Below are 13040 nucleotides of genomic sequence, written 5' to 3' on the forward strand. Positions count from 1 at the left end.
CTGCCTAGCTTCCCAGACAATCCTCGGAAAAATCCCATCTGGCCCAGGGGATTTATCTATCTTTACACCTTCTAGAATTGATAACACCTCCTCCTTACTAACCTTAATCCTTTCAATTCTAGTAGCCCGTAACTCAGTCGTCTCCTTTACAATATTCTCCTGTCTGGTTTGCAGAATGGGCAGCATCGGTTGTACTGCTTCTGAAACTCGACAGGTTGTTTTTTAAACAAATTGCAAACCACTTTTTGCAACTGGATAAATACTCAGTCCCTTGCAAAGGGGATTTATAAGGAAAGCTGTGCTTATAAGGGCTGTCCTTCAGGAAGCTGGACATGGGCCACACGCACTTGGCAATTACTGTTAGATGAGGATTCCCAGAAATATACTACAATAAATACCTATAAGGGTTTGTATTAATAGACAAGTTTGCCATTTGGGCTCTGGTCAGCCTGTCCAATTTTTCATTCAATGAAAGAGAGCGTTTTACAAAGTCTACCCCAGGTGGACATTTGTCTAGATGGCATGCTAATAACGAAGAAGACTAATAAGGAGCACTTAGAGAACTTGGAGATAGTCCATAGATATTTCTTCCAGGCAAGCACATGCCTTAGAAGTGAAAATGTATGTTCCAGGCACCCCAACTGACCTACTTAGGCTACAGAGTCGACAAGACTAGGTTACACCTGGTCGAAGATAAAGTGAGGGTGATCAAAGGTGCCGTGGTTTCCATGTCTGGACTGGAGCTCAGGTCCTTCCTTGGGCTGGTGAGCTATTATGGAAAGTTCATACTTAACTAGACCTCTGACCTGGCACCTTTGTATCAACTCCTAAAAAAAGGTCAGCCTTGGAAATGGTTGCATAGCCAACCTCTAGCTTCCAGGGAAGTGGAGAACAGCTTTCATCCTCTAGGTGTTGGCACACTGTGATTCCAGTGAGTTTTGGTATTGATATATGATACCTCCCCATACGGTATTGGAGTAGTATTAACTCATAAGTGGCCCAACGGAGAGGAACGCTCAATAATGTGTGCCTCCAGGACTTTGGCTAATGCAGAGAGCAGTTATGCCCAGATAAATAAAGAAGGTTTGGTGGTCATATTTGGAGACCATAAACCTCTGCTAGGTCTACTTAAAGAGGACAGTGCAGTGCTGCCCATAGCTTCAGGCTAAATTCAACAGTGGATTCTAATGCTGAGTGTGTACAGTTACAAGATAACAAAGTGTGAAGCTGGATGAACACAGCAGGCCAAGCAGCATCTCAGGAGCACATTCTCTCTGATGAAGGATCTAGGCCCGAAACATCAGCTTTTGTGCTCCTGAGATGCTGCTTGGCCTGCTGTGTTCATCCAGCTCCACACTTTGTTATCTTGGATTCTCCAGCATCTGCAGCTCCCATTATCTCTGTGTACAATTACAAGTTGGAACGCCATCTGGGAGGTCGAGTAGCAAATACAGAAGCATTGAGTCACTTCCTGCTGACTGATACAGCACTGGAGATACTGCCATTGGAAGAGTCTGTAATGTTTCTAAATTTTCTGAACACTCTTCCAGTCACAGCTGTTGATATCAGACTTTGGATGCAGAAAAATTCTGTCTTGGCTAAAAATAAAACAGCTGGTAGTGAGGGTGGTTGAATGTTGGGGGAATGGGGGTGGGGGTAACCAAAGGGCCATCACAACCAGGATTGAAACCTTTCTGGACCTTGAGCGACCAGATCACAGTGGAAGGCTGTATATTATTGTGGGGAGCAAGAGTGATTTACCAAGCAAAAGGTTGTCACCAGATATTGGCTGAACTCCACCAGGGTCATCCAGATGTTCCCAAGGTGAAGATGCTAGCAAGAATCTATGTCTGATGGCCAAGATTGAATGCAGACATTGTTGCATTTGTGGGGCAGTGCCCAGAGTGCCAAAAGGGACAAAAATTACCGCCAGCAGCTCGCGCGTATTCTTAGGAATAGCTGGGTAAATCCTGGCCTCAGTTACATCCTGTCTATGCTGGACCTTCCATGGGCTCAATGTTCTTAGTCATTGTGGACACCCACAGAAAGTATCTGGATATGCACAGCTCATTCATCAAACACAGGGACAACGACAGAAAACCTGCCCATCTTTTGCATTACGCAGACTCCCAGAAGTGCTAGTTACAGAAAACAGGCCATTGTTTGCCAGCAGAAAATTTGAGTATTTCCTAAAGTTGAATGATATTCAACATATAAGGAAAGCTCCGTACCATCCATCATCTAATGGTCTTGCAGAAAGAGCAGTCCAAACTTTGAAGGCAGGCTTAAAAACGCAGCTTAAACTTCACTAGATACCAAACTGTCCCAGTTCCTATTTGATTATAGGACTACCTCTCATGCAACTAAAGGAATAGCTCCATCATAAGGCAAATGGAGTGAAGAACCTGCACCAGGTTAAATCTGATTTTCTCGGACCTGGTGGGAAGGTGAAAAAGCAGCAGGAACGCCAATGCCAGACTCAAGACTCTGCTAAATGAAAGAGAAGGTTTACATCAGGGGATGACGTTTGGTATAGGAACCATGGGGATGGCCCTGCATGGGTAACATGAGATCAGATCCAGTGATGTATAAAGTTTGGTTGGGTGCAATGGTCCTGAACAAGCAGGTGCACTATATGAAAGATGCAAATGGTGCGGAAGCAAAATCTGCCCAACTCCTCTACTGCCTTTGCATCTGTTCTGAAACCTGTGGGTTCTCCCTTTCTGTCAAGTTCTGAAGGTACGTCCACATGTGAGATGGATGCAGCAAAAGTCACTGCCTTGACGCCTTTGTAACCTGAGGGAGAGAATGAATTTCTTCCGAGATGCTCGGGGTCCAAGAGGCAAGCTACTGCGTGTTACACGCTGCTATATCAGAGGCGGAACTGTAGGAACCTGACCACGTGCGAAGACGCCCCAGCGAGAGCTGCAAAAATAACAGCCTTTATCTTCAGAGTCTGAGGGAGAGGGATGTGGTTATTGTAATGAGGCTAGCCAGGTGGACCTCGTAGAATATAATATCCCTGATCAGGGACCCCTGGCTGACAGATAAGAATAGCAGTGTCAAAGATTGTGCTCACTCTGAGAGCTGGCTGCGAAGGAGCTGGATCAGTGATAAGGATATTTCCACATATAAATAAAGGGTGACTTGATGATGAGTATCAGCCTCAAAAGAATTATTTCAAAGGTGATTAAAAAAAAAGGGGGTACTTGTTTTTATTTGCTGAGGCATAGAATACATGAGCAAAGAGATGATTCTGGAACTGAATAAAATACTGGTAGGCCACAACTGAAGTACTGTATGCAGTTCTGGTCACCACATTATAAGAAAGATGTGATTGCACTAGAGAGGGTGCTGAGGAGATTTACCAGGATGCTGCCTGGGCTGGAAGGTGTGAGGTATGCAAAAAGATTGAATAAACTGGGTTGTTTTCTTTGGAGTACAAAGGCAGAGAAGGGCACCTATAGAAGTGTATAAGATTTTGAAAGGCATAGAAAAGGAGGCTGGGAATGCACATTTGCTATCAGTACAGGGGTCAATACCCAGGAGGCATAGATTTAAGGTCACAGGTAGAAGGCAAGTTGGGGAAAAGATGATGAGGATCTGGCACTCACAGTTTGAAAGGGTAATCAGATCAGAGTCTCTTGTAACATTTAACCAATAATTAAATATTCACTGGCATTGTCATAGCCTAAGGGATATTGATCAAGAACAGCTAAATGTCATCAGTGTAATCAGGTATTTGTTGAACAATTGGGATGCAACAGGGCCAAATGGCATTCTTCTGTGCTGTAAATGTCCATAGCTGTATAAAAGTTGCCGATATATTCTGTATATTCTTTGCAATAACAAGATCAATTCCAATTAATGTCAACATGTTATCTGATCCCGGATTTGAGTGGAAATGAGTAGAAAAGGTGTTAGAAAGAAACTAACAGTGTTGGCAATGCAGTGGGCACTTGGGAATAAAGGATGAAATTAGTAATGCCTATTTTAGTGCTTTATTAGCTTTCCAACAGATTTGATTTCTGAACTCTGCTGAGTTAACACATCTGTCAGGGCCGGGGTAAAGATATACAATTGACCTTAAAGTCAATGAGTTCAGCAAATGTTTAATTTGCAAAGAGTTTTCCGAATAATCTTTCACAGTGTGCTAAATCTCATAGACAGTGGATCAGATGACTTGACTGCATTAGGTTAGGCTTAGGGCCAATGAATGATCATACTGACTTGGCAGTGACCCTTTATATTTTCATACATCATCAACTGAATTGACTGACTTAAAGGTTAACTTTACTTTCAAAGAAAATAATAGGCATAGGTTAGATTAGTTAGAAATATGAAATTAAAATCAATAAATCTTGTCCATAATGAGGAATTGTTGAACAATACACATCACATTGACTGGCAGACTAATGAAAGCGTGAAATGATTATGAAGGGAAGTCTCACGTTTATTCTGATCTGTGTCTCTTACAGGACACTATTGCAATGTGCACCAAATGATTGGAAATTATATGTGGGATGAGAAAACAAACAAGTCATTTCTAATTGGTGAGAATGAGGACAGTCGACTCCCTATGTGGTGGGAAGCATCAGAGCCAATCTGGGTTACCATGATGAAGAATAAGCGTCAAGTTTATATGTATTACTGGCCAGGTTAGTATTTGGCATTGCATGAACATTTATATTCATATCTTTACGTTTGGTGAATGTCATCACTTATCACTGAATTGTTTCAACAACAACCAATGAATGCATACCATTGGGGTACAAATATACAACTCAGTCTGACTTCCTTTAATCTTCCCTGCTGTCCAGTTCCCATTCTTTGCTCTTGCTTTTCATGTCTTGCATGAAACATTTAAACCAACGTGTAATGTTTTTTAAGATAACAAAGCTTTGTTTCCCCAACAAGGTGCAATGTTTGCATATCTCATAGAATCCCTACAGTGTAGAAACAGGCCCTTCAGCCCAACAAGTCCACATTGCTCTTTCTGAGCATCCCACCCAGACCCACATCCCCCCATAACTTACCTAATCTACACATCCCTGAACACAATGGGCAATTTAACCTGACCAATCCACCTAACCTGTACATCTTTGGACTGTGGGAGCAAACTGGAGCACCCAGAGGAAGCCCACACAGACTTGGGGGTATCGTGCAAATTCCATACAGACAGTCGCCCAAGGCTGGAATTGAACCTGGGCCCCTAGCACTGTGAGGCAGCAGTGCTAACCACTGAGCCATTCCTGTAATCTTCACACACTTCACAACCTTGTAACGTATTTATGCTCCTATGATTCTGGCCTCCCTAATTTTAGTCACTTTAGTAGCTGTGCCTTGGACCCCCAGCTCTGGTATCCTGTCCATATGTTCTCTACCTCTCATTTGCTTTTCTCCTTTAATGCCTCTCAGATCAAAGTTATGGTCATATGATGTTGTATTTTGCTTTGGACTACACTTGATGAAGTGCTGTTTGTTGCCGTTAAATGTTTTCGTAAAGTGTGGAAGAAAGCCGTTTGGCTCATCAAGTCCACATTGACCCTCTGAGAAAGCACCCCACCCAGACCCTCCCACCATAATCCCACGTTTCCCATGGCTAATCCTTTTAGCCTGCACAGCCTTGGACACTTTGGGCAATTTCCCATGGCCAATCAACCTGACCTGTACATCTTTGGACTGTGGGAGGAAACTGAAGCACCTGGACAAAATCCACACAGACATCAGGAGAATGCGGAAATCCACACAGACAGAGAACCAAGGCTGGAATGAAACTTGGGACCCCGGCACTGTGAGGCAGCAGCGCTAACCACTGAACCACTGTGCCACCCATGCCAAATTGGTTATACACCTGTTCAAACAAAAAAAGTTGTCAGGAATTTGGGGTGTGTGATTTACTGTTTTCAATCTTTAAAAATTGGGTGCGTTTGTGGTCACAGAATCACATGTAATTTTGTGGCCAGATGTATGGAACTAGTGTCATTAAGCAATGTGTAAAGGCTTCTGATACAGCTATAGCAGGTTGTGAGAGTGGGAGAGTGTTCCCAGTCAGCTGAACTGTGTGTTAGCTACAGTGTAATAACCTACTCCTGCTAAAAGATTCCATGGCAGGATCTTTCCATCAGCATTCCTAGGGACTACCGCATATGTTGTGTGTAATTTTCAGTCTGTACTGTTTTAAAGTTGAGTGTTTCTGATTGACAGCCAATATAGATGAGTGAGTATGGGGATGATAGTCAAATTGGAGCCACTCTTTCATAACAAAAGGACCCACAGCATCAATATGTTTTGTTTTTGTTTGAATCAGGTTGTGAAGTTGAGATTCGGAGTACCAAGCCTACGTACTGTCGAGATTACTATTACTATCCGTCAGACAAAAATTTTACAACTGCTGTTTCAGATGCCATTGATGTTTTGTGGTAGGTCATTAAGAGAAAGCCATTTTGGCTATCTATTATTTACTAGCTGTTGGATCATATATCATAGAATTGTTAGAGTGGAGAAGGAGATCATTCAATCTTGCAAGAACAATCAAACTAATTTCACTCTCCTTTCCCTGCGGCCTGCCAATTTTTTCCCCCTTCATCCAATTTTCTGAAGCTCTTGGGAAGAAGCAGTAAGAACGTCGCAAGAACATTTGGAATGAAACTGCACCTGCTGTTATATCCTGGAGTCTCACTTATTTCAATCTAGAGTCTCATCGTTGGTGCATATTTGTATGTTAGCTTTGAATGGGAAAAATGTGAAATGCAAATTTGCATTGCACAACACCCTTCCTCTGAGAGAGGCATATCATCTTTTAACAAGTTCTTTCCAAAAGTGTAAACTATTAATTTAAGTATGCCTTGAATATTCAGTAGTACAATAACGTACTTAAACTTTTGTATTAATTTAACAATGCTGTCAAGTATGATATATGTTGTGTAAATTAAGATATAGGACTTGTTTGCCAATAAAGATGTTCACCTTGGAACACAGTCACTTAAGAACGGTGGATGAGTAAGCTATCATTGAACATCAAATGAGGCCTCATTTAATTCATGTCCTTCATCTGACATAGTGATCTCAGAATTGGATTCAGTGTTCCCAAATAGTGTTTACAGAGCTTAGAAAAATATGTTTATTCATTCATGGGACATGGGAATTGCTGGCTGGGCCAGCATTTATTGCCCTCTCTAGTTGCCCTTGAGAAGGTGGCGATGAGCTGCATTCTTGAACTGTTGCAGTCCATGTTCTATAGGTAGACCCACAATGCCTTTAGGGAGGGAATTCCAGGATAATAAAGGAACCGCAATTTATTTCTGGGCCAGGATGGTGAGTGGCTTGGAAGGGAACTTGCAGGTGGCCATGTTGTTTGGTGTCCGGTGTCTTTGTTCTTCTAAATAGGAATGGTTGTGGGTTTGGTAGGTAAAGTCTAAGGATCCTTCATGATTTAGCAGGGTTGGTGTTTAAGATGGTGAATGTTTGTGGATGTGGTGACAATCAAGCAAACTTCTGTATGGTATCAAGCTTTTTGGGTGTTGTTGGAGCTGTAAGCATGTGGGCAAATGGGGAGAATTCCATCACATTCCTAACTTTGAATGAGGTTGTGAGGTTGAGACTTGGAGAACCAGGCCTACATACTGTCAAGAATACAGTTACCACTGATGTTTTGTGGTAGGTCATTGTGAAATGCCACTTTGGGTGACTAGTATAACTTGCTTTGAAATCATATATCATAGAATTTTTAAAGCATAGAGGGGACCATTCAGCCCATCAGCTGTCTTACAATTACAATCCATTTAGATGTTGGACAGGATATAGGGAGTCAGGAGGTAGTTTAACTTGCTGCAGAATTCTGAGCCTCTGAGCTTTACTTGTAACCACAATATTTTTATGGCCAGTCCAGTTCTGTTTCTGACCAGTGGTAATCTCCAGAATATATACAGTGTTGGATTTGGTGATGGTAATGACATTTGAATGTCAAGAGTCAGTGGTTAGAATATTTCTTGCTCAAGATGGTCTTTGCCTGGCAGTTGTTTGTTGTTTGTAAACCCAAGAATATTATTTGCTGTTTGTAAACCCAAGCCCAGATATTGCCAGGTTTTGCTGCATTTGAACATAGAGTGCTTCAGAATCTGAGGAGTGATGAATGGTGCTAACCATCGAGCAATCATTGATTAGTGTCCCTACTCTGACCTTATAGTGGAGGGAAAGTCATTGATGAAGCAGGTTGGGCCTAGGACACTATCCTGAGGAACTCCTGCAATAGAGTTAGGGTTACGTCCTGGAGATGTCCTGGAGCTGAGATGGCTGACCTCTAATAACATCATTCCCTTTTAGTCCCATTGAGTTTAGATTTGCTCAGGCTCCGTGATGCCACACTTTTTCAAATGCAGGCTTGGTGTCAACAGCAGTCACTCTCACCTGACCTCTGGAATTCAGCTCTCTTGTACATGTTAGAACCAATGCTGACATGAGTTTCCAAGCTGCGTGTCACAGAGCAGTTTATTGCTGAACAGATGCTGCTTGCTAGCACAATTGATGACACCTTCCATCACTTTACTGATGATCAAGAGTAAAAGGTGATAAATTGTTTCAGTGATAGTAGGAACTGCAGATGCTGGAGAATCTGAGATAACAAGGTATGGAGCTGGATGAACACAGCAGGCCAAGCAGCATCAGAGGAGCAGGAAGGTTTGACATTTCAGGCTTAGACTCTTCTTCTGAAAATTTCTCCTCTGATGCTGCTTGGCCAACTGTGTTCATCCAGCTCTACACCTTGTTGTCACGGTGGTAAATTGACCAAGTTGGATTTATCCTGCTTTTTGTGAACAGGACATATGTGGGCAGTTTTCTATATTGCTTGATGCCACTGTTATAACAGTACTGGAACAGCTTGGAATGTCCCCGAATGGGGAGGCAATGGCCTAATGGTATTATCACGGGACTGTTAATCCAGAGACCTGGGTAATATCCTTGGCACCTCAGTTCGAATCCTGTCAAAGCAGATGGTAGAATTTGAATTCAACAAATATCCAGAATTAAGATTCTAATGATGACCATGAATCCATTGCTGATTGTCAGGAAAAACCTATCTAATTCACTAATGTCCTTTAGGGAAGGAAACTGCTATCCTCATCTACATGGGATTCCAGAGCCACAGCAAGGTGGTTGACTCTTAACTGCCCTCTGGGCAATGAGGTATGGGCAATAAATGCTGCCTGGCCAGTAACATCCTCATTCCCTGAATGAGTAAGGAACATTCTGGAGAACAAGTCTTCAGTACCGTTGCTGGAATGTTGGCAGAGCCCATTGCCTTTGCAGTATACAAGAAATCTGACAGTTTCTTGATTATCACATGAAGTGAATCAAATTGGCTGAAGACTCGCATCTATGATGCTGGGACCTGTGGAAGAGGCCGAGATGGATCATCCACTCAGCACTTCTGCCTGATGGTTATTTCAAATGTGTCAGCCTTATGTTTTGCACTGATGTGCTGGGCTGTCCCATCCTTGAGGATGGGGGCATTTGTGAGTTGTTGAATTTGTCCTCCACCATTCATAACTGGACGTGGCAGGACTGCAGAGCTTAGATCTGATCATTTGGTCGTGGGATTGCTTAGCTCCCTCTATCACTTGTGGCTTGTACTGTTTGGCACAGTCCTGTTTGGTAACTTCACGAGGTTGCTACCTCATTTTTCGGTATGCATGGTACTGCTCCTGGCATATTCTCCTGCATGGTTCATTGAACTGAGGTTGTTCCCTTGGCTTGATAGCCATGCTTGAGTGGGGGAGATACGCTGGGCCGTAAAGTTACAGATTGTGCTGGAGCACAATTCCATTGCTGCTGTTACTCCATTATAGATGCCTCATTGATGCCCAGTTTTGAATTGCAAGATCTGATCAAAGTCAGTTTCAATTTGCAAGCTGATGGCGACATACTGCATGAATGAGAGTATTCTTGCATGAAGATGGAACTTTTCATCTCCAAGAACTGTGCAGCGGTCACTTTAACCGCGACTGTCATGGACAGAAGCATCTGTGGTAGGAGGATTGGTGAGGATGAGGTCTGATATCTTTTTCTCACTTGTTCGTCCCCACATCATTTGTCACAGTTCCAGGCAAGCAGCTACACCCTTCAAGGGTTGACCAGCATGAGCAGTCTCGTTGTTGTCTCGAAGCCCTTAATCCACTGTGCACTCTTTACCCTTACTATCCTCAGTGCTTTCTCCAAATTGTGTTCAACATGGAGGAGTACAGATTCGTCACTAAGAAGGCACAGTATATGATAATTGGAAGGCGTTTTCCCTATCCCTACCCCTTGGTCTGATGCCATAAGACATCATGGTGTTTGGAGTCAATGTAAGGACTTCCACACTGTGCCGCCATCCCTGCTGGGTCTGTCCTGCCAGTGGTACAGGATGTATTCAGGGCGTTACTTGGCACATTGTAGAGTGAGATCCTCTGGACATGACTATTCATGGGCGTTGCTTAACTAATATGTGAGGTAGCTATCCCATTTTGGCACAAGCTGTCACATGTTAGTAAGAAGGTCCTAGCAGGATCAACAGGTCTGTTTTTGCTGTTGTTGTCTTTGCTGTCTCTGGTTGTCCATCTGATTTCATTTCTTTTTTGAAACTGTTTAGTGATTGGTGTAATTGAGTGGCTTGCTAGACAGGTAGGGACCAACTACTTTGCTAACAATCTGCAGTCACATGTAGGTCAGACTAGGAGAGGACAGCAGTTTTCCTTGCCGAAAGGACATAAATGAATAGGCTCATGAGCTTTAAGTTGCAGATTTTTATTGAATTCTCATTCCACTGTCTGCCTTGATGGGATTTGAACCCTGGTCCTCAGTACATTCCCTGATTATTAGATCTAGATTACTGTTCCAGTGACAATGCTATTGGGCCGTTGCCTCCGTCTGAATGTTGTGGACTGTGTGGTGATTTGTCAATTGCATTTTGCAATGATCTTTGATCCTTATAAAGAACAAAGAAAAGAACAAAGAAAATTACAGCAGAGGAAGAGGCCCTTCGGCCCTCCAAGCCTGCGCTGATTGAGATCTTCTGTCTAACCTGCCATCTATTTTTTAAGGGTCTGTGTCCATTTGCTCCCTACCCATCCATGTACCTGAGATAATGGGAACTGCAGATGCTGGAGAATTCCAAGATAATAAAATGTGAGGCTGGATGAACACAGCAGGCCAAGCAGCATCTCAGGAGCACAAAATCCATGTACCTGTCCAGATACATTTTAAAATACGCTAAAGAAGACGCTAACGTGTCTGCGTCTACCATCTCTGCTGGCAACGTGTTCCAGGCACCCACCACCCTCTGCATAAAGAACTTTCCACGCATATCCCCCTTAAGCTTTCCTCCTCTCACTTTGAACTCATGACCCCTAGTAATTGAGTCCCCCATTCTGGGAAAAAGCTTTTTGCTCCCCACCCTGTCTATACCCCTCATGATTTTGTAGACCTCAATCAGGTCTCCCCTCAATCTCCGTCTTTCTAATGAAAATAATCCTAATCTACTCAATCTCTCTACAAGCTAGCACCCTCCATACCAGGCAACATCCTGGTGAACCTCCTCTGTAACCTCTCCAAAGCGTCCACATCCTTTTGGTAATGTGGCGACCAGAACTGTACACAGTACTATAAATGTGGCCGAGCCAAAGTCTTACACGACTGTAACATGACCTGCCAACTCTTGTACTCAATACCCGTCCGATGAAGGAAAGCATGCCGTGTGCCTTCTTGACCACCCTGTTGACCTGCGCAGCCACCTTCAGAGAACAATGGACCTGAACACCCAGATCTCTCTGTTCATCAATTTTCCCTAGGACTTTTCCATTTACTGTATAGTTCGCCCTTGAATTTATGTGTCAGTTACATCAAATAGCAAACCATCATTGCTTCCTTTCCAACAAGAACATCCCATTTGACAAACATTTCTCTCCTGACTTTAGTAGTGAAACTCTGAATTTCCTGTTTTCCCCTGGATGTCCTTGATTTTGAGTTGGTAAAGCTAATCTCAAGGTGCAGCAAACAATTAGAATTGCAGATGGTTTTCCAGCATCATTACAGAGTACTTGAGTACAAGAGTAAATAATTCATGTTGTAATTAATCTAACTCATTTAAACAGTATTTAGATATTCACTTGTGTTGCCATAGCCTCTAGAGCTATGGCCGAGTGCTGGGAATATGGGATTAGTGTTGTTGGATCCATGTTTAATTACATGGACACAATGGGTCAATGGTCACTATGCTCTAAACATTCTCCAGTCTATCCAGATGTTGGTTTCAGGAATAAGTTTCTCCATTCTCATCAATGTTTTTGTACGTTCTATAATACTTTCACATCCTTTCTAAAGTACAGTGCCGAGAATTTAACACAATATTATAGTTAAAGCTAAACTGGTTTGTAGCTTGTTTAGCACCTCAGCTATGCCCTCTGCCTCATGTGAATGTTTCCTTTTTGATTCCTCAATGGCACTACTCCTCTTTTTGCCATCTTTTTATGAAATATAACTATAAAAGATGTTTGGCTTTCTTTTTTACATTAGCTACCAGTCTCTTCTCATACCCTCTCTTTGCTGCTCTTTTTTCCCCCTTTCCACTTTAAACTTTCTACATTCAGCCTAGACATCACTTGCAGAAGCAATAAGTTTTGTAAACTATCAAAACTTCTCTTGTTTCATCTTAATCTTTTTCTCTTGCATCATAGAGGAAGTTCTGGATTTATATATATTTATTTCTCCTTCAGCAGTAAGCCCCTCATCTTATTTCAGCAAACTATCTCCTTTTTAAAGGCAGTTCATTACTCAATTATGGCTTTTCACGCTAATCTTCAGTTACATTATACAGGACAGGGTCCCTTTCTAACCCATTGAAGTTAGCCCACCTGCCATTCATTATTTCTATTTTGAGTTCTTTTGACCCTTCCATAGCTAACATAATGAAATCTTAATATACTATGATCACAGTTGCCTAAATGTTCCTCAACTGATACTAGATCCACCTTATTGCCCAAAACCTGATCCAGCAATGTCTC

The 13040-nt window shown here is 42.5% G+C and overlaps 1 protein-coding gene across 1 annotated transcript in view; it reads left to right on the top strand.

Annotated features, from left to right (window-relative positions):
* enpp6 (ectonucleotide pyrophosphatase/phosphodiesterase 6) overlaps positions 1 to 13040 on the top strand; it is a 50728-nt gene that overhangs the window by 16103 nt on the left and 21585 nt on the right. Inside the window, exons 2-3 of the mRNA XM_048527773.2 lie at positions 4479 to 4658; positions 6311 to 6422. Of these exons, the coding sequence (XP_048383730.2) occupies positions 4479 to 4658; positions 6311 to 6422 (292 nt within the window). The remainder of the gene's footprint in view (positions 1 to 4478; positions 4659 to 6310; positions 6423 to 13040) is intronic.

Source organism: Stegostoma tigrinum, chromosome 3 (genome assembly GCF_030684315.1).
Source record: "Stegostoma tigrinum isolate sSteTig4 chromosome 3, sSteTig4.hap1, whole genome shotgun sequence".
Lineage (NCBI taxonomy): Eukaryota > Metazoa > Chordata > Chondrichthyes > Orectolobiformes > Stegostomatidae > Stegostoma > Stegostoma tigrinum.